At 42.2% G+C, this 26,231-nt stretch overlaps 1 protein-coding gene across 5 annotated transcripts in view; it reads right to left on the bottom strand.

Moving 5' to 3' along the window:
• ADAMTS3 (ADAM metallopeptidase with thrombospondin type 1 motif 3) overlaps nt 1-26,231 on the bottom strand; it is a 224,222-nt gene that overhangs the window by 178,664 nt on the left and 19,327 nt on the right. For all 5 annotated transcript variants that reach the window (XM_056567992.1, XM_056567973.1, XM_056567982.1 and 2 more), the window contains exon 3: nt 22,185-22,591. In XM_056567992.1, the coding sequence (XP_056423967.1) occupies nt 22,185-22,591 (407 nt within the window). The remainder of the gene's footprint in view (nt 1-22,184; nt 22,592-26,231) is intronic.

Raw genomic sequence — 26,231 nt, 5'->3', positions numbered from 1 at the left:
TATCCTGTTCTGCAGATAAGAATCTGTCAAGAGATTTAAAGGGGAACTCTGCTACCTAACTTCTTATCACCTATCCACAGGATAGTGGATAAGTGTCTCCTGCCCAGCGGCACGGCTCTCCTCATGCATTGAGCAACCACCACACGTAGCAGTGGCCGACACAGTCCCTCCATGCATCTCTATGGGAGAGTCCGAGATACATGAGTACAGTGCTTGAGTATCACCAGCTCTCCTATAGACAGTGCATGGAGGGGGCGTGTGAACTACCACCACTGAGACAGAAACTGGAGTGATTTTCCCAAGCAACCAGTCACGGCTCAGCTTTCATTTTACCAGAGCTCCTTAAAATATAAAACATGAGCTGTGATTTGTTGTTGGGAAAATCACTCCAGTATCTGTTTCAGACAGGTTGATAAATCAGGGCCATTACTTTTTTTGCTCCTGGTAAAAGTGCTGATCTTTAAAGGAGAACTGTGGCGCAAATCTTTAAACTTTTCCTGTGCCCAGGCTGCAAAAACAAAAAAAAAAAAAATTTAACTCACCTTCCTACATTCCCCGTTGTGCCGATATCGGAGTCCCGTTCCTCCGCTGCTGCTCAGCTCCCTGCTTCTTAGGCTTGGAAGGTCACACTGCAGTCAGCGTATTGCCGGCCACAGCAATGTCCCACCTCGGCCGTGATAGGCTGAGCGCACTGACATGTAAGGAGCCCGGGCAGCAGGGAGACAGTGCGCTCAGCCTATCACCAGCCAAGGTGGGACATTGCTGCAGCCGGCGATACGCTGACTGCAGTGTGACGTTCCGAGCCTAAGAAGCAGGGAGCCAAGCAGCAGTGGAGGATCGGGACGCCGATATCCCCGCAACGGGGGAACGTAGGAAGGCGAGTTAAAGTTGTCCTTTTTTTTTTCGTTTTTTTGCAGCCCGGGCAAAGGAAAAGTTAAAAGACTTGCACTGCAGTTCTCCCTTAACCCCTGCCATCAGAATACCTTTGAATACTGAAAATGATAACGTGATTAAGATAAAACACATAAATCTTATACCTAAAGAATATAATAAATTAAGTTTCTGCTGCAGAGGTTTGGGAGCGCTGAACAGGTATATTGTACACTACCATGTAATGGCAGCCATCCAATTAGCTGTATCAAAACATTGAGCCCTGCATTTACCTAAAATCTCCATGGAATAAACACCCAGATGGGTAATGTATCTGATGGCCAAATGAACAACATGACTGTGCGGATACTACTTGAACATTTAAAAAAACAACTTAAGTTGTCTTTTCTGATAGGCTAAGGCCTCTTTCACACTATGAAATATCTCCGTTTAGGAACTTCCGTCAGAAGTTCCGTCACTATATCGGCGAAATCCGGCCGTTACAGAACCCCTGACGGCCGTGACTAAATTGCATTGCAGTCTATGGGGTTTTGTAACTGCCCGTTTGCACCCGCATATGCCCGTAATTCATTACAGGCGTTATATAGTGACGGGACATCGTGGCGGAAAAATTACTGCATGCAGTAATTTTTCCGCGAATGAATTACGGGCATATGTGGGTGCAAACGGGCAGTTACAAAACCCCATAGGCTGCAATGCAATTTAGTCACAGCCGTAAGGAGTTTTGTAACGGCCGGGTTTGGCCGATATAGTGACGGAACTTCTGACGGAAGTTCCTAAACGGAGATATTTCATAGTGTGAAAGAGGCCTTAGATTCCACTATTTTTTATTTTTTTTTTTTACACCTGAAAGAACAACAGAAAAACTGTCACTGATTTTCCCAGAATACTTGAATTTTTTCTGGCATTTTTACCTTTGTGTGGAAATTGTATTTTTGTCCTTTGCGTGTTTTTTAAGAATTTTGTTGGGTACAAAAAAAATTTTAGGAATCGAAATTTATATTTTTTCAGGGACCAATTTATGTGAGTGGGCAGGAACATAAAAATGTTGCTACAATATTAAAGGGGTACTCCGGTGAAAAACTTTTTTTTTAAATCAACTGGTGCCAGAAAGTTAAACAGATTTGTAAATTACTTCTATTAAAAAATCTTAATCCTTCCTGTACTTATTAGTTGCTGAATACTACAGCGGAAATTCTTTTCTTTTTGAAACACAGAACTGTCTGCTGACATCACGAGCACAGTGCTCTCTGCTGACATCTCTGTCCATTTTATGAACTGTCCAGAACAGCATATGTTTGCTATGGGGATTTCCTTTTACCTTGGACAGTACCTAAAATGTACAGAGATGTCAGCAGAGAGCACTGTGCTCATGATGTCAGCAGACAGCCCTGTGTTTCAAATGGAAAAGAATTTCCACTGTAGTATTCAGCAGCTAATAAGTACAGGAAGGATTACGATTTTTTTTATAGAAGTAATTTACAAATCTGTTTAACTTTCTAGCACCAGTTGATTTAAAAAAAAAAGGTACGTACTAAAATCTACTTATGGTGGATAACCCCTTTAATTTTGTAAAACTTTTTATTATTAATGTATTTTAATAATGTAATTTATAAACTGTGATTTATTTTAACTACTGTTAAATTTAATTACCTATATTTCCCTATTATGTAGGTACTACTACTACTACTCCCAGCATGGAACAGAGTCTGTTCCATGCTGGGAGCTGTAGTACCTGCAATATAGGACAGATCGCATCGGGTCTCCCTCTTGAGACCCGTTGTGATCCGGACATATAATCCAGAGAAGCGGCGACACACTGCAGCACCCTGCAATCTCTGCTATGAATTCTGGCCGACCAGTAATGTCAATAGAAATTCACGCCCACATGGTTTTCTTAAATTTTTTTTTTTTTTTTTTTTGCCATTTTTTCACTCCCACAGACTTCTATGGAAGAAAAACGCCATGATTGTCCCGAAAAAAATGCCAAAGTATCAACATGAGGTCAACAAAATCAACAAAATAAAGACATTATTGGAATCAGGACAAATATTTTTTTTTATACTGACCAGAGTTCATCTATAACACATTTACTGTTTAGGGCCTCTGTGGCAGTTATAGTGGCAACCAAGATGACGGTCATGCAGCTTTTCAGGAAGAAATACAATTAAAAGGGTAGGTTAACCCCTTCATGACCTATAACGTAGCGGTATGTCATGGGTCAGGTAAGGGGAACATGACGCGGGCCTCTGCTATCAGCAGTTGACATCTGCCGGTAATGACGGATATCGGAGATGGCTCCAATGTCAGTTATTGAAATGGTCAAATGTCGTGATCAAAAGCGATCATTGCATTTAAATATTATATGCCCGTAATCCCTGGATTCTAGGGGACCCATCTGCAGCTCCATGATGTAATCATGGGCTGCAGATGGGTCGCCGGGGAAGAACGGGAACTTACCTGTCCGTCCCGATGCTCCGTAAATCAACAATTGCGTAAGGCTGCCTTTGGCAGCCCTTAGCAATCGAGCGCTAAAAACATAGATCAATGTAATGCAATAGCAATACATTGATCTATGTAAGCTAGTGATGGCGAACCTATGGCACGCGTGCCACAGGTGGCACGCCGAGCCCCCTCTGTGGGCATGTGGCCATAGTTCGCCATCAGGGCCATACTGGCCATCGGGCACACTGGCATATGCCCGGTTGGCCGGGCCGCCCAGTGGGCCATCTGTCTTGGCGGAATGTTTAAAAATGTATTTATTTATTTTTTTATTTGCGGCTCTGGCTGCTCTTTACCCCTTCCTCCGGCCGCTCTATCCCCCTTCCTCTGGTCGCTCTATCCCCCTTTCACCAGCCGCTCTATCCCCCTTTCACCAGCCGCTCTATCCCCCTTCCTCCGGACGATTTATCCCCCTTCCTCCAGCCGCTTCTCCCCCCTTCCTCCGGCTGCTCTTTCCCCCTTCCTCTGGGCCGCCTTCCGCCTTCCTCCGGGCCGCTCTTTCCCCCTTCCTCCGGCCGCTCCTCCCCCCTTCCTCCGGCCGCTCCTCCCCCCCCCTTTCCCGGCCACGCACCCTGCTGCACTAACGGCAGGCGCAGGGGCTGCCCAGCGCAGGTGCACATGTCTGCTTCCACCTCCTGAAATGATCCTGGCCGCAACTCCTGGCGCCGAGTGTCCATTCCTCGGCGTGAGGAAGCAGTGGGCGACGGTGCAAAGTGTGCAGCAGATGTGAGTGGATGTGCCCGGCCTCTGACCCCAACATGGTTGCCGCAGGTGAGAAAAGTGCACAGGGGGTGGGATGTATGCATGGTGTATATTGCATGGTGTATACATGCTTGAAAAAGGCTTGTTAGCCGAAACGTCGCATTGTCTCTCTTGATGCAATAAAGACCCTATAGCTTGCACTTTACCTGGACCTGGTGTTGGGTGCTGTTTCCTTGCGGAGGAAGTTCTATGTGGATCCAGTGTGGCACACTGGGGGTTACACTGCACCACACCTGAGCAATCCTGTGATGGAGTTCCCATAGTGATTACTATATATATATATATATATATATATATATATATATATAGTGTGTGTGTATATATATATATATATATATATATATATGTGTGTGTGTGTGTGTGTGTGTGTGTGTGTGTGTGTGTGCAAAAGTGGTACCAATAAAAACTACAGCTCATGGTACAGAAAATAAACCCTAATATAGTTCCATAGGTGGCAAAATAAAAATTATAGGGGTCAAAAAATGCATCATACAAACTTTTATTTTTTTATTTTTTAAATCCACTGGTGCCAGAAAGTTAAACAGATTTGTAAATTACTTCAATTAAAAAATCTTAATCCTTCCAGTACTTATTAGCTGCTGAATACCACAGAGGAAATTCTTTTCTTTTTGGAACACAGTGCTCTCTGCTGACATCACGAGCACAGTGCTCTCTGCTGACATCTATGTCGATTGTAGGAACTGTCCAGAGCAGCATATGTTTGCTATGGGGATTTTCTCCTACTCTGGACAGTTCTTAAAATGGACAGAGATGTCAGCAGAGAGCACTGTGCTTGTGATGTCAGCAGAGAGCAGAGAGCTCTGCGTTCCAAAAAGAAAAGAATTTCAGCAGCTAATAATAATATAATAACAACAGCAGGTCATATTTATAACTCTTACAAAAATTATTGCCCCAAAATATTGCGCAATTCCATATTTTTTCAATTTTGCCTTACACACATATTTTTTTTCTGGCTCCGTAATACATTATATGATATAATAAAGTATGCCAATGAAAAGTACAAGTACTTGTCCCACAGTGGTAAAAAAAAATTGTTATGAATGTGGGGAGCACCTAAGCTAACAATGGGAAAGGACAATGCTCTATACTTTTTGATTTTATACAAAACAAAAATTGTACCTATCACAAGAGTTTAAAGGGGTATTCCAGGAAAAAAAATTATATCAACTGGCTCCAGAAAGTTAAAACAGATTTGTAAATTATTGATCAAAATAATAGCTTATACCTCAAGGGCCTCACCAATCTAGGTGCATAATGATATGGGTGGAAATGAATATAACAAACAGCATCAATATAAAAATTTTATGAATATAAAATAATTATGGTAATACACATAACAAGGCACTAGAAAGGATAACTCCACTGGGCCCTAGTGGGTTATCAGATAATATTGATGTATACAAAAAGATGCTAAAAAATGGTAATAAAAATAATCCGTTGGTCCGGGATAAGATTTGTAAATTACTTCTATTAAAAAATCTTAATCCTTTCAATAATTATCAGCTGCTGAAGTTGAGCTGTTGTTTTCTGTCTGGCAACTGTGCTCTCTGCTGACATCTCTGCTTGTCTCGTGAACTGCACAGTGTAGAAGAGGTTTGCTATGGGGATTTGCTTCTAAACTGGGTGGTTCCCGAGACACGTGTCATCAGAGAGGACTTAGACAGAAAAGAACAACTCAACATCAGCAGCTCATAAGTACTGAAAGGATTAAGATTTTTTTAATAGAAGTAATTTACAAATCCGTTTAACTTTCTGGAGCCAGTTGATATATATAAAAATACGTTTTTTCCTGGATAACCCCTTTAAGGCTATTTCCTTTTCTGATTCAGAATTTCCTATTTATACTATAGGTTATTGTTATTACACACTGTAAAGAACTTGGTATTTTAAGTTTTGGTTCATGTCCCAATGAACAGATTTTCCTGGCAAGGTATGGAAGATGAGTGGATGTATTATGGCAATGTAAATTGTTATTGTCACAATAGAACAAGCTGTACTGTCTTCCTAATAATGATTTAATTGTTCTGCAATTTCTACCACCAGGAAACAGGAAAACTGTATCTAGATATAAGTTTTATTAGAAAGATAAATCATTTGATACTATTATATGCTGTCCAAAGCTTGCTTGAAAAATATATAGCAACATATACATGCCAAATGTTGCAAAAAAACAAAAGCCATAGCAGGGTCAATGCATAACAGGAAATGTTGATGAGCATTTGGGACCGGGAAATTCAGAACCACAGCTTTGAGGAGGGCAGGTGTGTATGACATTTTTTCTTTTTTCTTGTCACCCTGAGCCAATTTTCTTCTATGGCCTGGACAACCCCTTTACAACATAAAAATATATTTGTAAAATCAAGACAAAACACTGTCCCATGTTTATTAACATTTTGTCTGATTTTCAATGTCTCATCACATTAGGATTATACCTTCTCTTCCCACTAGACTTATTATCTACCTATTTCCGCTAAGTGTACTTGGCTGGTTTTTAACAAATGACTCTGGGTACCTACTTGTGCCAATGAGCACTACTTTGCACCAATCATGTCACTAATGTAAAAAACAGTCCAAGTTAAAGGAGTACTGCAGCCGAAGACAACTCGGACCCCCTCCTGTGGATAGGAGATAAGTGTCTGATCCGAGCGCTGAGACCCCCGCGATCTCCCGTATGGGGACCCGGCTGACACGCCCCCTCTATGTATCTTTATGGGAGAGACGAAGATTAGACATGTGCAATTCGTTTCGTAACGAACACGGAACTAAACAAATTTTCCCGTTTTTGGATGTTCGTTACGAAAAGAATGCCCGAAAAAAATAAATCACAAAATCCCGAAAAAGCATACGAATACGAATATACAGTTAACGAATGCATTAGTTAACTAACGCATAACGAATATGCATGTTAACGAACAATGAATGCATTCGTTATCAGTATACCGAATGTCGGGGCCATGCATCAACTGCTATCCGGCAGCGCATAATGCTTAAGCTGCTGCCGGATAGAAGTTGAAGCAGCCCGGGCAGGTTCACTCACCTTTCCACGCTGCTCCGGGCCTTCCTCCGGTGTGTCCTGTGCTGGTCCGGGGCCTTCATACGGGTCTCCCTCTGACGTCGTTATGAAGCCGTAGCGCACGCCGTCCCGTCATCCAATAGGAACGGCGTGCGCAGCGACGTGATGTCTTCGCTACGGAGGCTCAGTAAGGCCTTGCGGCAGACAACGGAGGGCCGGAGAAGACCAGCAGAGCCCAGCGGAGTACCGAAGAGGACTAGGAGAGCCCAGCGGAGGCCCGGGGACACCATCGGGAGCAGCGGGGACAGGTGAGTAGGACTTTACTTTTTTACATTGCACGAATCCCTCAACATACAAATTACCATCGTATGTTGAGGGATCACTAGACATGTGCAGAACCAAAAATCAGAATTAATGAATGCATTCATTGTTTTTAACGAATGCATCCGTTTTAAAAAAAAATTTGCGGATGCATCCAAAAACCGAATATGACGAATACACAGCATTCCGAATATTCACAGAACCGAAAATAAAAAAAAAAACGAAAATGAACAAAACAAAATTTTTGGTTCTGCACATGTCTAACGAAGATACAGCTTTCATGCATCTCCACCTCTCTTATAGAGGTGAATAAAGGGGGCATGTCTGTCAACATCTTAGTGAGGTTGACGACACAAGCATTAGCTGTGCAGCGCTGGGTCCCTGTACAAAAGATTGCGGAGAGGGGCAGTGGTCAGACCCCCCCCCCATGAGCAGACACTTATCCCCTATCCTGCGGAAAAAGGATAAGTTGTCTTCAGCCACAGTACTCCTTTAACGTTGTTTAAAAAAGTACAAACACCATGTGGTTACATTGAGCCTTTAAAAGGGGTTCTCCGGTGCTTAGACATCTTATCCCCTATCCAAAGGATAGGTGATAAGATGCCTGATCGCGGGAGTCCCGCTGCTGGGGACCCCCGTGATCTTGCACGCGGCACCCAGTTTGTAATCAGTCCCCGGAGCGTGTTCGCTCCAGATCTGATTACCGGCGACCACAGGGCCGACGGCGTGTGACGTCACGCCTCCACCCCCGTGTGATGTCACGCTCCGCCCCTCAATGCAAGCCTACGGGAGGGGGCGTGATAGCTGCCACGCCCCATCCCATAGGCTTGCATTAAGGGGCGGAGCATGATGTCACACGGGGGCAGAGGCGTGACGTCACACGCTGTCGGCCCTGTGGTCGTCGGTAATCAGACCCGGAGCGAACACGCTCCGGGGACTGATTACAAACGGAGAGCCGTGTGCAAGATCATGGGGGTCCCCAGCGGCGATCAGGCATCTTATCCCCTATGCTTTGGATAGGGGATAAGATGTCTAAGCACCGGAGAACCCCTTTAAGAGACAGTTTGCACAAAAACTGTAAGAAAATCCTCAGTAAATATCTTAGAACATATGAAAAAAAACCTTTGAGGGTTTTTAAGCTGATTTGTCAGTCTCAGTGCAAGACCAGGAAAAAGCCAACAGACACGCTGTTTAAACTGACAAAACGCTAAATATGCTATAAAAGCAAAAAAAAAGTGTCAGTAAATCTAAGCCAAAGTTTCCCTAATTCCCCTAGACTTCAATGGAAACAGCCATGTGACCGTTTCTGCCAGGTTTCTCTATCCCCCTGTCTTTTAGAAATTGTGTCATGGGACCACCGTCCTTCCAATCAGTGGGATCACAATGAGCAGACATCTCTACCACTTTACTTGGATTAAATGTAAACTTAAAAAACTAACTGCTTACTTTGCGATCGCAGTAAAAGATATGTAATAGCATTCATTTAGAGAAAAAAGCACATTAAAGTAATAGAGTCATAAGTACATTTTAATGAAGTACTCGGCGAACTGAGTTTTTGGCACGTCGAGGGTAATTTATATTTTAAAAAGAGCTTATTTTGAGAGATTAACTTCTTATTGAAATGAAAATGACATTGTTTGCTCTTTTTATTCTTTACAACCTAAGAGGATGCCAGACTTTATTACTTTGGCAACTCTATGCATCAGTCTCAAAATTGCTTTTGCGCTAATTAGTGAAAGGTTCCCATAGCGATGTCCATTGTCATATAAAAAATGTGTTGACTCTGCGGCTACAGCGCACACTGTTTAATGCACGCTACACCGCAGATGAGATAATCTCTTTTGCATTAGAATTAAATATAGAAGTTTAAGAATAGGGTGAACCCCACCATGGTATATTGTTTCTTACAAATCAAGTTTCTGTATGCATGTGTGGTAGCTTGGGAGGTGTAGGGTAGGTAGGTGTAGGGTGCAGTGATGAATGGGTGTTAGATTAACCCTTAACTGTCGTTATGCCAGGGTACGGGTTCCTCTCTGTATATATATCCTACCGCCACCCGTCCCAGGAACGATAGGGAGGAATAAAGGATTGTCCACAACTGGAGTTTAAAGGGTACTCCGGTACTTAAACATCTTATCCCCTATCCAAAGGATAGGGGATAAGATGCCTGATCGCGGGAGTCCCGCCGCTGGGGACCCCCGGGATCATGCACGCCGCACCCCGTTTGTAATCAGACCCGGAGCGTGTTTGCTCCGGGTCTGATTATGGTCGACCGCAGGGCGGGCGGCGTGTGATGTCACGCCTCCGCCCCCGTGTGACGTCACGCTCCGCCACCTCAATGCAAGCCTTCGGGAGGGGGCGTGATAGCTGTCACGCCCCCTCCCATAAGCTTGCATTAAGGGGCGGAGCATGATGTCACACGGGGGCAGAGGCGTGACGTCACACGCTGTCGGCCCTGTGGTCGTCGGTAATCAGACCCGGAACGAACACGCTCTGGGGACTGATTACAAACGGGGTGCCGTGTGCAAGATCATGGGGGTCCCCAGCGGCGGGACTCCCGCGATCAGGCATCTTATCCCCTATGCTTTGGATAGGGGATAAGATGTCTAAGCACCGGAGAACCCCTTTAAGAGACAGGGGGCAGAGGCATGACGTCACGCGCCGCCGGCCCTGCGGTCGCCGGTAATCAGTCCCGGAGCGAACACGCTCTGGGCACTGATTACAAACGGGGTGCAGCGTGCATGATCCCGGGGGTCCACAGCAGCAGGACTCCCGCGATCAGGCATCTTATCACCTATCCTTTGGATAGGGAATAAGATGTTTAAGCACTGGAGTACCCCTTTAAGTAAACTGAAGATAACTTTACTGCAGATTTTATGCAGGTTAAATGTAGTAACAGTCTTTACAGAGGACCGGACTTTAGGTTCCTCACAGGTTTGGTTGGGACGATTAGGGAATAAGCTTGAAGTAATTGCTTTACGCTGTTCCACTGGTTTTAGGGGAATTGTTTAGGTCCAGCAGTCACGTAGGATTAGGATGGAGTTAGATTGAACTCACGGTTTTGTATTCGGCTGAAGTTAGCAGGCTTCAGGCCTAGATTTGTCTTGCAGGTGTACACAGAGCTCTGCTCGCTGTCATATCCCAAGGGAAAGAGAACGATGATTGGGTAACAGCGCCCTTATATCTAAAGGGGCGGGCTTCAAGCTTATTGGTCCTCCAGACCTGTCAGACCTAATACAAAGCATTGTGGTACAACATGTAACATGAGCACCTGACCTGGAAGGTCCTTAACTTTAGCAACAATATAATTATTAGTCATGTGACCTAAGGTCCTGGAAGTAATATTTACACTATACATTATATATTTTCCAAACACATAAAATTAGGAAGAGGTGACTAGGGGTTATCCCATGAAGAGCATCCTATTGGTGCTGAGGAACTCTGACTTTGGGGACTTATACGACAAGGTACAGTACATGTACGATATCGGGACACCACACATGTGAGAACATAAATTGGTGTGAAAGATATTTTGTTCAAAATATATTCATCACAACTAGTTTACACTTTGTAATACATTCTTCTCTAATTCTGTCTCCCAAACAGATCATGGGGACTGCAGCTTTGGTGGCACTGTCTTGTCCAGCTTTGAGAAACAAAGAATGGTCCGGACTAGGGTCCCCTATTACGTAAACAAACAGCCATTCACAAAGTATATGTAAAAACAAGATAATTAATGGGGGGTTTCCAAGATTATAGGGTCATTGCCCCACAAGCCTCTAAAAATGTCACTCTATGGGGGAGATTTATCAAAACCTGTCCAGAGGAAAAGTTGCCCAGTAGCCCGTAGCAACCAATCAGATTGCTTCTTTCATTTTTAACAAGACCTCTGCAAAATTAAAGAGATCTGATTGGTTGCTATGGGCAACTGGGCAACTTTTCCTTTGCACAGGTTTCGATAAATCTCCCCCTATGTGAATAAACATGTTCTGGGGCTTTCTAAGGGTGCATTCACACCACGTTTTTGCAATACAGTTCCCGTATCAGGTTTTTGAGGAAAAACGGATTCCTCAAAACCGGAAACTGTTTCAAAACGTGTGTACAAATTTTTACCCGTATACAGTTAAAAACCGTATACGGTTTGAAAAAATGACATCCGGTTGCATCCGTTTTTTAAGAAAAAAACCTATACGTTTTTAACTTTTCACTCCATTTTGAATAAAGCTTTCCTTGTTTGATTGAAATTCCAAGAAAAAAAAAACTGTGCAAAGTCAAAAACCGTATGGTGAAAACCGGATGGAACTGTATGCACATACAGTTCTGTACGGTTCCCATTGACTCCCATGTTAAAAAAAAAACGTATACGGTTTAATACAGTTTTTCAACCGGACCTAAAACTGTGGTAAACTACGGTTTTGGGTACAGGAAAAAAAACCTGACAAAATCGTACAGGATGCAAAAGGGACACAACCTGATGCATCTTTTGGCATACGGTTTTCAATGGAGAGTCAATGCATACGTTTTCCAATACGGTTCCGTACGGTTTTCCCATAGAAAACGTATACGGGAACTGTATTGCAAAAACGTGGTGTGAATGCACCCTAACAAATAGCACTACCTCTGCATCAGATCCATATAGACACTACAGGTGTATATAAAGTTCCATTGTCATATTGGGTATGCTAGATAGTAATATGTCCTGAAATAATATGCGACAGTGCAGATAGTGCTTGGTTTTTAACCTATTTGTGGCTCAGTTTGTAAATTATGGATTAAATGGGAACTCCAGTGGAAAACATTTTTTTTTTAATCAACTGGTGTCAGAAAGTTAAACCGATTTGTAAATTACTCCTGTTTAAAAATGTTAATCCTTCCAGTACTTATCAGCTGCTGTATGCTCCAGAGGAAATTGATGTCAGGAACTGTCCAGAGCAGGAGAGGTTTGCTATAGGGATTTGCTCCTGCTCTGAACAGTTCCTGACACGGACAGAGGTGTCAGCAGAGAGCACTGTGGCCAGACAGAAAATAACTATACAACTTCCTTTGCATTATACAGCAGCTGATATGTACTGGAAGGATTAAGATTTTTTAAATGTGTCATTTACAAATCTGTATAACCAGTTGATTTTTTTCCCTCCATAGTAACCCTTTAAGATTTCATGAGTTCTGACTAGAACTGAAGAGTTACTGACATGGACAGAGGTGTCAGCAGAGAGCACTGTGGTCAGAAAGAAAAGAAATTCAGAAAGAAAAGAACTTCCTGTGTAGTATACAGCAGCTGATAAGTACTGGAAGGATACCTTTTTTTTAAATAGAAGTAATTTACAAATCTTGTAAATGCGATCACAGGGAGTGATGTGTTGTCATTACAGCCCTAGGCCAGTACTAGGCCTCTGTGCTCCAGCCTGTGTCCAGCTTTCCAATGCTGTGTCCTAGCTCCAGCCTGTGTCCACATTCTAGTGCTGTGTCCTCTATTCACTTCTGGCTCTAGAGCTCCTGGCTCTATTTCTAGGCTTTAAATTCCTGGCTACAGCTTCTGCGCTGTTGTGGTGATGTCTATGCTTTTGTTTCATGTTCCACTTCTGGTCTAGTTCCTGTTCCTGTTGCATCTGACTACCAACTGGTGACAATTTTAGGTCAGAACCCTGCACCTAAGATCACATTTCCTCATGGGGGTCGAGGGTGAATACTTGGGATACCTTAGACTATGCAATCCAGTAAAGCTAGTATCAAATTGGTTTATCTAAAAGGATCCACCATCTTGTCTAGACATGTGATTTTATTTACTTGCTATACCATAACAGATTCTGATATGCTACTCCGGTGGAGTTTAATTTTTTTTTTTTTTTTCATATCAACTGGCTCCAGAAAGTTACACAGATTTGTAAATTACATCTATTTAAAAATCTTAATCCTTCAAGTACCAAATAGCTGCTGTATGCTGCAGAGGAAGTTGTATAGTTCTTTTCTGTCTGACCACAGTGCTCTCTGCTGACACCTCTGTCCATGCCAACTGTTCAGAGCAGGAACAAATCCCCATAACAAACCTATACTGCTCTGGACAGTTCCTGACATGGACAGAGGTGTCAGCAGAGAGCACTGTGGTCAGACTGTTCTACTTCCTCTGGAGCATACAACAGCTGATAAGTACTGGAAGGATTAAGATATTTATATAGAAGTAATTTACAAATCTGAAAAAATAGAGTATTAGTCCTCAGCTCAATATCAGGAAAATGATTGATGGGGGATGTCTGGTATCAATAATAGAGAAAAGACACAATTAATGTATAAATGGTATTTAATAAATATTAAATAGTGCGTTCCCGCAGGGCCCTACGGTAGCGCACAATTGGTTAAAAAAGAGATATAAAATACAATGAGTTGTTACACTACAGAGCGAGTGTATCTATTATGGCTATCAGCCGTATAATGATACACTGGATGATACACTGGGTGATGATATGTTAAAGTGTTACTCTAATCAGAATGATAATGAATTCAGTGTGCACAAAAATGAGAATAAAAATAAAACGTTCCTCCTGGAAAGAAAATGGTTGGATAGAAAAAATGGATGATACAAGAAAAATAAGTCCTGTAAATGAAAAGTGACAGTCCTGTAAATGATGGAATTATGACGTGTAGGATGGGTCCTATAATTGGCCTAAAACAATGTCCTGCAAAAAATAATGTCCTGCAAAAAATCGTATACTGTATATGATGATACCATATGAATTGTTTGAATAGTGAATGTTGCAATTGAATCGCTGTTGCCGGTTTCTCCACTCCACAGCCTACAAATGGAAATAAAGTCACTGGCACGATTGTGCCACTCACCGCACCGCTGGTGGACAGATGGACGATGAACGCATAAGCTCTAGCCGGGGCGGCGTGATGGTCGCAGTATATACAGCCGTTCTCACCGGCGAGCTGTCCCTTGGCGTCAGATGTACTCTAGCCGGGGCGGAGTGTTGGTCGCAGAATATCCAGCCGCTCTCACCGGCGAGTTGGCTCTTGGCGTCTGATGTAGCAGGTCAGCTGATGGCAGGTCAGCTGACCTTGTGCGGGAGGTTAGTTGGTGCTAAATGATGTTGTGTAGTAATACTGCATGCAGATAGAGATGTTGATCCAATGGTGGAGGGCTCTGCACCGGTTCAGCAGGTGAATTTGAATACCGGACCATATAATGAATGGATAGTGGATGAAATCTCTCCAGAGAGGAACTATCCGATAAGTGCTTGTATAACCGCAGCTGTAGTGTGAACTAGACCAATAAAAGAGGCTCAATCTCAGTCACCAAACGCGTTTCGGGGTTCAGAGCAAATTAGTAATACCCCTTCCTCAGCCCGCTTTGTCTGACGAAGCGGGTTGAGTTCCCGTGAAACAGCTGTAACTACACGTGTGTGTGTCCCTGGCGTTCCTGCCGACCGCTTGCTGTCCTGTGTTCATGTTGATTGTCTTCACGGAATAAAATACGGTGTACGACTTACGGGTGAGTGCGGTTTTCATCATATCTTCTAATTTACAAATCTGTTTAACTTTCTGGTACCAGTTGATTTAAAGAAAAAAAAAAAGTTTTCCACCAGAGTACCCCTATAAGTACTTGGACATGCTAGATAATAAGGTATCTGTACCATCGCCGTCGATACTACTCATTGAAATACACCAAACACAGTTTGCATTTACTGCATCAAAACAGCATTGCATTTGTTATGTGTCCATGTTCTTATAGACACTCCCTATGTGACATAAAAGCCCACATTTTTAAGCGATAGAAAGGATGGACACTAAAATTTGTTTTACTTGTCTGCCACACTGCACTCTGTGTGTTCTAATGCTGCAGTGAGCTAGAGCAAAACTTTCATGGTACAGTAATAGTGTATAGCATAACTATAAGGACAATATATATATATATATATATATATATATATATATATATATATATATATATATTTGTAACATCTAACTAGGGAAATTATGCAATGTGGTATTACCATGTTCTACTAATAAGTCTTAGCATAAATTTAGCTGGTTGTTACTTTTATGTGTTAACTACTTTGTTTAGATGGTCAGAAAGCTAAGAACAGACACTGATTCTAGAAGGAATATATATAAGTATAGTATAAAAATGAAAGCAATTTTCATACATTTTTAAAAAGTCCCCTCATCTTTTGCCAAACACATAACTCAACAATATAACTGTGATGTTCCTTTCATCTTTTTTCGGACAATTGAGGATATGGTCTTGAATTGAAGAGGACTAGATAAGTATATCAATCATCGAGCACTCTTTGCATGTTTGAACCTGTTCCACATTCCCTTGGGGAATTAAGCCAGCAGTGACAGGTTCCATGTTATCAAGAGGCCACTTCTTATCCTATGGTCTCATTTTTCCTACCTCCTTATAAAAATGAAGATATTTTCTCAACCTCCTTGCTCAAGGCATCCATTCTATGTTTATATAGGGATGTTGGGAAAAACATACTATTAAATAGGAGACAAGACCCTTAAAAATAGCAACACCAAAGCAAAAATCAAAGCTACGCTACATAAAAGGAAAATTTGCTAAATGTCAAAATTTGCATCAAAAAAATTAAGGGAACACTTAAACAACACAATGTAACTCCAAGTCAATCACACTTCTGTGAGATCACACTGTCCACTCAGGAAGCAACACTGATTGACAATCAATTTCACATGCTGCTGTGCAAATGGAACAGACAACAGGTGGAAATTATAGACAATTAGCAAGACACCCCCAACAAAGGAGTGGTTCTGCAGGTGGTGATCACAGACCACTTCTCAGATCCTAAGCTTCCTGGCTGATGTTTTGGTCCCTTTTGAATGCTGGCGGTGCTTTCACTCTAGTGGTAGCGTGAGATGGAGTCTACAACCCACACAAGTGGCTCAGGTAGTGCGGGTCATCCAGGATGGCACATCAATCTGAGCTGTGGCAAGAAGGTTTGCTGTGTCTGTCAGCATAGTGTCCAGGGCATGGAGGCACTACCAGGAGACAGGCCAGTACATTAGGAGACGTGGAGGAGGCCGTAGGAGGGCAACAACCCAGCAGCATGACCGCTACCTCCGCCTTTGTGCAAGGAGGAACAGGAGGAGCACTGCCAGAGCCCTGCAAAATTACCTCCAGCAGGCCACAAATGTGCATGTGTCCACTCAAACGGTCAGAAACAGACTCCATGAGGGTGGTATGAGGGCCCGGCATCCACAGGTGGGGGTTGTGCTTATAGCCCAACACCATGCAGAACGTTTGGCATTTGCCAGAGAACACCAAGATTGGAAAATTTGCCACTTGTGCTCTGTGCTTCTCACAGATGAAAGCAGGTTCCCACTGAGCACATGTGACAGATGTGACAGAGTCTGTAGACGCTGTGGAGAACGTTCTGCTGCCTGCAACATCCTCCAGCATGACCGGTTTGGCAGTGGGTCAGTAATAGTGTAGGGTGGCATTTCTTTGGGGGGCCGCACAGCCCTCCAGGTACTTGCCAGAGGTAGCCTGACTGCCATTAGATTCCTCCTAATGCAAGACAATGCTAGACCTCATGTGGCTGGAGTGTGTCTGCAGTTCCTGCAAGAGTAAGGCATTGATGATATGGACTGGCCCATCCGTTCTCCAGACCAGAATCCACTTGAGCACATCTGGGACATCATGTCTCGCTCCATCCACCAACGCCACGTTGCACCACAGACTGTCCAGGAGTTGGATGCTTTAGTCCAGTTCTGGGAGGACATCCCTCAGGAGACCATCCGCCACCTCATCAGGAGCATGCCCAGGTGTTGTAGGGAGGTCATACGGGCACGTGGAGGCCACACACACTACTGAGCCTCATTTTGACTTGTTTTAAGGACATTACATACCTCCACGGGTTGATGAATTTGATTTCCAAGGATAATTTTGTGTGATTTTAATGTCAGCACATTCAACTATGTAAAGACGGAAGTATTTCATACGATTCGTTCATTCATTAAGATCTAGGATGTGTTATCTTAGTGTTCCCTTTATTTTTTGAGCAGTGTAGATCGGTGTTGCATGACTGAATGAACAGAATGGCCTTAAGATGCCCATACACATTAGGGAAAAGGCAATCAATCCATTTAACTTTGACAGATTCAGAAGACTGACTAATCTTGTGACAGATGATTTTTGGAAGGTGGAGGATGCAGATGCTTAACCCTTCTGTTTTCAGGGAGATATGCCTCCACCAGAGCAGTCTGTTAGTGGCTTATCCCTCCTCCACTGAGAACACATAAATGTTCATCTAAGCCGAATGTTAAAGGGGTACTCTTCCCCCCCCCTTGATATCTTATCTCCTATGCAAAGGATAGGTGATAAGATGTCTGATCACAGGGGTCCGGCCCCTGGTCAGGAGGCCGGACCGCCGCAATCTCTGTGCAGCACGCAACGTTCTAAACATTATGTTCAGAATGCTTGGTGCGGGAGGCTGTGGTTGTGAAGTCACGCCACGCCGCCTTTTGACGTCAAGCTACGCTTCCTACACCGTGGCGGTGCTCCTATAGAAATGAATAGAGCACGTGCCATCCCCAGTATGCCTCCTCTTAGAGAGACGGCCTGTGCAGAACACTGAGGGGGTCCCAGCAGTTGGACCCCACAATCTGACACTTTTCCTGCAAAACCATTTATCTGTGCAGAATTGTTGCTGCAGAATGTACCTTCATGTATATAAAAAATATAGAAAAAATTACATATATATATATATATATATATATATATATATATATATATACACAAAATGAACAAAATCCACAACAATACATTCTACTGTTATACTATTTTCCTTTTCAAAACAATGGGGAAAATCTGCCACAAATCCATGCTCATTCCTTGAAAGAAAATGACATGGTACACTGCAAGTCAGTACTCCCACACAAAAAGAATCTGCATGTAAATAACATTTTAAAGGTTTCATGTATAGTACTGTAACTTACTGCCTATTTTACCTGCACAATTCTGCAGGTAACATCAGCATTGCGAGCGAAGATTCCGCAGTGTGAATGTACTCTTACACTTTGCATTACTGGCCACAGGTAGCATTCATGATCATTGAAGGTGGTATCTGGACTTGGGTGAGTCTAGCTACAGCCTACAATTATTGGTGAATAGCATGCACTATTGGTCCCCACTAGTGGTGGTAACTCACCAATAATTGGCTCCACCTGGACTTGCCAGTGCTTAAATCGGTAAGTCCAGGTCCAACCTTCAATTATCAATTAAACCAAGAGCTAGTTGTGGCCAATAGTGCACCCTTATCTGACCAATTTTATTGCCATTAGAGGTAATTGTTAGACTGTCGTATTTGACATCATACACAGGTTGTTTCTCTTCCTGGACAACCCTTTAATCCTTAAAGCATCCCTCTCAGATCCCACCAAAAAAAAAAACTATATGTTACTCGGTATCCTGATCATGTACATTTAATGTTTATGTCTCTATCACCCATATTTCACAAAAAATAGCATATCACAGCTGCTCAATGTCTTTTCCATCTTGTCAAAGGGAGGGCGCGTGTCAATCTCTTGCCTGCACTGTGATGACTCCTCCCCCTCCCTCTGCCTACAGATTTTGCAAAACTACAACTCCCAGCATGCCCAAAAATCATTTAATTCTCCAGGCATGCTCGCAGTTGTAGTTTTGCAACAGCTGGAGGCACAGGTTTGGTAAAACTCTGTGTTACAGCAGTGTTGCTGCAAGCTGTGTTCCTCCTGCAGCCTTGTCAATCAGCCATCTTGTGTTAATGACCCTTGGACACACTCATGCTGCTGTGGGACTCAACAGTGTCTCAAGAGGTATGGGGACCCCTAGTGGTGGGATTTTCAAAGGCAGTTTTTTATTTTTTTTTTAATAAAATGTGATTTTTTTTTTTTTAAATGTATATTAGAAAAACTATTGTTTTGCCAAGATGTACATATGGACATATAAAAAGTTTTTATATCTGACAGTTCCCATTTAAAGCTTTTCAGTTATTAGGAGTAACTGTTAACATTTCAAGGATAAAAAAGGGGACACTAAACCTGCAGTTTATCTTATCTCTATTTTCGATTTCTGATGCAAGTTCCATGCCAGATTTTTCACATGAAAAATTATCCCAAGTGAACATGCTCCAAGGCAAAGAATTAAAAGAGAAGGGTGAAAATTGGGAAGGCTTTTAATCTGTATGAAAACACCAGGTCCAGTTATGTTGTGCTACAACACATAAATCTAGCAATACATTATTGGTGTATAAGTTACATTTTAATACTTTAGGAGGTGTCAGATATAATTATTTAAGCCAATGCAAATCCAACATAAATGGAGTCAAATAGCAAATGCTTTCATAAACTACAGAAACTGGCGCAGCTTTCCATTAACGTCTTCTTTAAGCAGTCCATTGAAGAAGGTCAGCTTCCAATGTGTTTTTAGATGTGGTCCCTTGGGGAAGGGAGTTTCTACTGTAACTAGATGAACACAAAATAGCTGCTGTTGTTTTTACTCTGTAACACTGATTGAATTAGTATTTGCAGCACATGTGGGTTACAAGCAGTGTGTATTTGGGATTTCAAAGTGTTTACCCTGGTAGACCACGGAGTTACCACAGTAAATACCCACCCGCTCCTGCTGTTTTTCAGAAATAGTGTTTAGTGTGGCACAGAGATGCAGGCCAAAGTGTCTTCCAGTATACCTGGCAATGACCTCAATCTGATTTTCTCCTTAAACATTTCAGCCACACAGTATCTTTTTTGTAATTTAAAAAACTGTTTGACTCCCGTGGAAAATATACTGATCACACTTTAACATTTTTCAAATATAATATTTTTGCAGTTTTAAGGTTTAGCCAGGACACCGTACTTTAAAAAAAGGCTAATTCATAAGAATAAAGTGGATTTTGCTTAGAAAAATATGGAAATTTGTATGTCGGGATGCCGTAGCTTATTGCCTTGAAAGCTCTATGAAATAAATACTGCCCTGTACATTTTATTACCATTTCAGTATATCAAAAGTCAAAGCTATGTAAGTAACACATATAAACCTTGCTTTGTTGAAATTTTAAAATAGACTAGATCTAGAAACTCCTCTCATGGCTAGCCAGCTTTCATTGCAGCATTTCTTCAAACCTCTGAATCGCTACAGGAGTTATAGTTATTGGTGCCAGCTCAGAGTGAACAATTAAAAGGGTTTTCTAATTAAATGTTATTTTCTACTAAATATGCCCAGTCTGCTAATTAAATAATAAAACCTTTAAATGGGCACTGTCAGATATAAAAACTTTTTATATGTTGTACATCTTGGCAAAACAATAGTTTTTCTAATATACTTCTTTAAAAATGTTCACATTTTATTAAAGAAAACTGCCTTTGAAAATCCCACCACTAGGGGTCCCCATACCTCCTGGGACACTGATGAGTCCCACAGCAGCATGAGCGTGTCCAAAGGTCATGGACAGGAGGTGACTGATTGACAAGGCTGCAGGGGGAACACAGCTTACATCAACATTGCTGTAACACAGAGTCTTACCAAACATGTGCCTCCAGCTGTTGCAAAACTAAAACTCCAAGCCTGGACAGACAAAGGATGTCTGGGCATGCTGGGAGTTGTAGTTTAGCAAAAGCTGTAGGCACACAGCTGAAGGGTATACTGCTGTAAAAAAAATAGTTATCCAAACACGGTACCTCCAACTATTCTAAAACTACAAGTCCCAGCATTATAGGGCTTGCAAAGGGTGATACACATGAATGACATAGGAAGATCTAAGTTATACACTCACCATATTGTCTTTGGTGGAAGAGTACAGGCAATCCCCAATAATCATTGTGTGTGTGTGTGTACACAGCATAAACCCAGAGAGGAAAAGGTTGCCGAGCAGGGCTGCCATGCTCCTCCAAGAGTCAGCAGAGGGGGGGAGGAGTCAGCACAGTGCAGGCAAGAGAAGGACTCTGTTATGCCCTCAGCTTGGACTGCATGACTAGGTATGAGTCAAGAGTGATAGAGATCTGATTTCATCTCAGGTAACTTCTCGTCTGGCTATCAGCTGATCAGAATACCATAAAAAAAACATAATGGGGTTTATTTACTAAGAGTGGAGTGTAGGTTTCTTTGTGGGTTTTGATTTCCGACTGGTATTTTCCCTACATTTTGCACTTTTCCCTACATTTTGCTTTTTTTTACAACTGTTCTGATCTGTCGGGTTTTCCTCAGCTCAAATCCACCACATTTTCTGTGGAAACCATAGTAAATATTTTTCAAAACTGTCGGGACCACGCCCCATTTGTTGGGACCACACCCACTCTATACCATGGCCACGCCCCCTTTTCAGGTTTTCCTTGTAAAATGGAGGGTTTTGTTTTATTTTGGTCGCAAATTGTGTCGCAAGGGACGTGCGACAAAGCGACAAAAAAAGAGTCAAAATCACGTTAGTAAATAAACCCCAATATGTATTATTTAATCTATTATTGACTTTTTATTGAATCTGCTGGGGCCCTACGTATTTCACAAGAGCTAATTTTGGCGTTCTTTAAAAGTGCAGTCTTTGGCAACACTACGAGCAGAAACAAGTGCTACATTTTTTATAAACCTTTAATTAAGTCAGCAGTTTTATGCTATACTGCCCAAATAACTGAAAACACAGACAACACTGGAAAATAATAGAATAATATTAACATGTCTTACCAGACCATCGCAGTTACTTAACGCAACAGATGCTCCAGGGATATCTGTAATTTCCCCAACATAAGCGCAGTTTGTCCACAATGGCTCTTTTTTCCAGATTTCCTCAGTGCTATTTGAAACATGGGTAGTATTTCCAACATGGCTTCTGTTTTCAGCACTTACAGGGTCTTCATGCCACTCCACTACAGCCCCTGGGGCAATAAGGCGAGTGTTTGGCTTCAATTTAAGATGAAATTCTCTTCCAAAGGCAGTAACATTAAAGAAAAGGGGCTGACGTCTGTGTGAAGTATCTCTTGCTGTTCTTTTATTGTGACTAAGGGAAAGAATATTGGAAATATGGTGTCCCTCTTCGTCAGTAGATATCGGTGTTATCAGTTCATATTCTCCTTGCTTTATCTTAGTTAAATCTAAGCAAAATAAAAATAAAAAAAATATCAAATTAGTAAAAATGAAATAGCATTAAAGTTTACTTAAAAAACATGCATGGTTACAGCAGACATTACACAAAAAGAATATAATGTACCATATATTACACATTTGTCACGATGGATTGCCTCTGATCTTTACACAATATACAATTATCTGGGCTACTCATGACCATTAACTGTCAGGATCTGATATAGATTAAATAGCTAGCTATTAAAAAAAAATGGCTATAGAAACGGCTGGCTTAGGCATTTCTACTTGTACATCCTTTTCCATAAGTATAGCTATTACATGCATGTGGCATGAAGAGAAAAGATTATCAGGAGTTGGGGGCAAAATACAATGTGCTCTCAAACATTGCAGCAGCTGCATGTGGTGCCCATTGGCCTCATGATATTTTTGGTAATACCAACAAAACCCTGTAGCCAATGTCCCCTGAAGATGAGTGTGGTTTCATCTATAAGCAGCTGCTGCCCAGTTTAAAGGGGTTATCCAGGAAAAAACGTTTTTTTATATATATCAACTGGCTCCAGAAAGTTAAACAGATTTGTAAATTACTTCTATTAAAAAATCTTAATCCTTTCAGTACTTATGAGCTTCTGAAGTTAAGGTTGTTCTTTTCTGTCTAAGTGCTCTCTGATGACACCTGTCCCAGGAAACGCCCAGTTTAGAAGCAAATCCCCATAGCAAACCTCTTCTAAACTGGGCGTTTCCTGAGACAGGTGTCATCAGAAAGCACTTGGACAAAAAAGAACAACCTTAACTTCAGAAGCTCATAAGTACTGAAAGGATTAAGATTTTTTAATAGAAGTAATTTACAAATCTGTTTAACTTTCTGGAGCCAGTTGAAAAATATATAAAAAAAAGTTTTTTCCTGGAATACCCCTTTAAGCGCACACTAAGAGTACACACTAAGTAACATATTCAGGTTCTGTTCAGGTTTTGACATAAAGCTTTAAAGCTAAAACCAGTAGCGGATTTGAAAAAGTGAAGAAGTAGTATATTCCTTTTATACTTCATCTTCCACTAAGATCCATTTCTAGTTTTGGTTTATTGAACTACATCACAATACCAGAACAAAGCTTGAATGTGTAAAGGTGCCCATATGCATGCTGTTTTGGGTGCAAGTAGCACTTACAATGTAGGGCTAATAGCTGGAAGGTACCTGGGGTTGAAACTTACAAAGAGAGCAGGAACAAGGAACAGGAGAAAGTTCATGAGATGAACAGTGTCACCCCCAGGCCCCCTGATACCCTTGCCTCCTCACTCTGCTCATGTTAGCTGTCCGCACACTTCTTTAGGGCTTATGAAAACGGTGTGGATACCTCTTTTCACTGGTTTCAATAGTTATGCCTGCTGTAGATCACACTGTGAGCTATGGTATGGAGTTTTTCCATGGATTTGAAATCTATGCTGCATTAAAAAAAAAAAAAAAAAAATGACATGTCACCAATTTGACATGCGGATTTTACACTTAGAATCCTGGTCAGAAAATACCTTCAGTGAATGGGGATAAGCCATGTTCAAAACATGGTGCAAATCTGCATTGGAAATCCAAGGTTATACAGTGATCCCTCAACTTACAATGGCCTCAACATACAATAGTTTCAACATACAATGGTCTTTTCTGGACCATTGTAACTTGAAACCAGCCTCAACATACAATGCTACGGACAGTCCAGATCTGTGAAACGTGTCAATGGCGAAAGAACTGACCAATCAGAATGGGCATTTTACTTGTAAAACACCTGTATTACTGAAGTGTATGCACTGACTGGTGTCTGGTAGCGCCACCTACAGTTCAGGGAGGTATTACATGTTCTGTACTACTCTTTACCTGTGTCAGGGTTAGCTGATCCTTTGGACACCAAGCGAGGGCGGCTCCATGTTACTTTTTTAGGACATTGTGTCATTGTGTACAGAACCCTGAAGAAGCTCTTGTCCTCTACATAGACATTTCCCAACCAAGGTGCCTTTGGCTGTCCGGGCATGCTGAGAGTTGTAGTTTTGCTGGAGGCACCCTGGTTGGGAAACACTGACAGTGATTTACAGCAGCTCTTTCTTACTTTTATATGTACGATCTTGCTTTATCTGTATTAGTTATCTACTTATTTTCTTCAATCCTCACGTTTTCCTATTTTTGGATGACATTTTGGGGCTTCAGAACCAATTACCAGGTTTCCATAGAGTTATGGTCTCAACTAGAGATGAGTGAACTTACAGTAAATTTGATTCGTCACGAACTTCTCGGCTCGGCAGTTGATAACTTATCCTGCATAAATTAGTTCAGCTTTCAGGTGCTCCGGTGGGCTGGAAAAGGTGGATACAGTCCTAGGAGACTCTTTCCTAGAAATGTATCCACCTTTTCCAGCCCACCGGAGCACCTGAAAGCTGAACTAATTTATGCAGGATAAGTCATCAACTGCCAAGCCGAGAAGTTTGTGACGAATCGAATTTACTGTAAGTTCGCTCATCTCTAGTCTCAACATACAATGATTTCAACATGCAATGGTTGTCCTGGAACGAATTAATATTGTAACTTGAGGGACCACTGTACTTCTGATTCAATAAAATATTTTTATAAAATTAACCATTCCTTTAGTTGTGCTAAGCGCTTTTGTAAAGTTATAAAAGTGCCCTTTTATGTTATCAGTAGAAGAGTCAAACTGGTGGTACTGAGGGTCAATAAATCATGCTTGCTGCCGATCTGCATTGTGGCACACAGTGATTTTCCTCCTGTCAAATCTGACAGAATTTGCTACATAGGCTCCAATTGCAAATGTGAACAGAACTATCTCCATTCCACTGCCTTGTACAAACACATGTTCTTCCAACTTATTATTTTCTATATCTGCCTCTAGCTTCAAAAGTCCTGTTTTTAACTAGACCCCTATTTAAATCTGTAACTACAACACTTAAGGGGTTATTTTAGGGTTAAAACTCATCCCCTATCCAAATAATGAGGAATTAATATCTGGTCCATGGGAGCGTGACTTCTGGGAACCCCACTGATCAGGAATTCTCAGTCCCCCAAATCAACATGAATGCTCAACCACTACTTCATTCATAATGGGACTAAAGACAGACAATTACAATGCTAAGCTATCTTCACAAGTCCCACTCAGACACTTATCCCTATCCTGATAAATGGGGGATGCCTTTTAATCTTGGGATAACCCCTCAAGAATGCATGAAGACCATACTCTGAGGTCACCGAGTAATGTACAGTGACCCCCCGACCTACGATGGCCCCGACATATGATCAAATCAACATACGATGGCCTCTCAGAGGCCATCGCATGTCTATGTCAGCATCGACATACGATGCATTTTTATGTCAGGGCCGTCGCATTAAGTGCTATCCGGCAGCGCCAAATGCTTAAGCTGCTGCCGGATAGCAGCTTAATGTTCCCCGTGTGGTGCACTAAGTATTACTTACCCCTCCAGGATGCTCCGGGGTGCCCTCCGGGTCCAGCGCTGGTCTTCCGGTGTCTTCTCGTCCCTCTCCTATGACATCAATACGCTGCTGCGCACGTCATCCAATAGGAATGGCGTACGCAGCGGCGTAATGACGTCGCTACGCAGGCCCAGTAAGGCCTTGCGGAAGAAAGCAGAGGACCG

The sequence above is a fragment of the Hyla sarda genome, chromosome 1 (assembly GCF_029499605.1).
Source record: "Hyla sarda isolate aHylSar1 chromosome 1, aHylSar1.hap1, whole genome shotgun sequence".
In the NCBI taxonomy this organism is placed as follows: domain Eukaryota; kingdom Metazoa; phylum Chordata; class Amphibia; order Anura; family Hylidae; genus Hyla; species Hyla sarda.
Note: the sequence above shows the minus strand (reverse complement) of the source record. Positions and strands in the feature narration are given on the sequence as shown.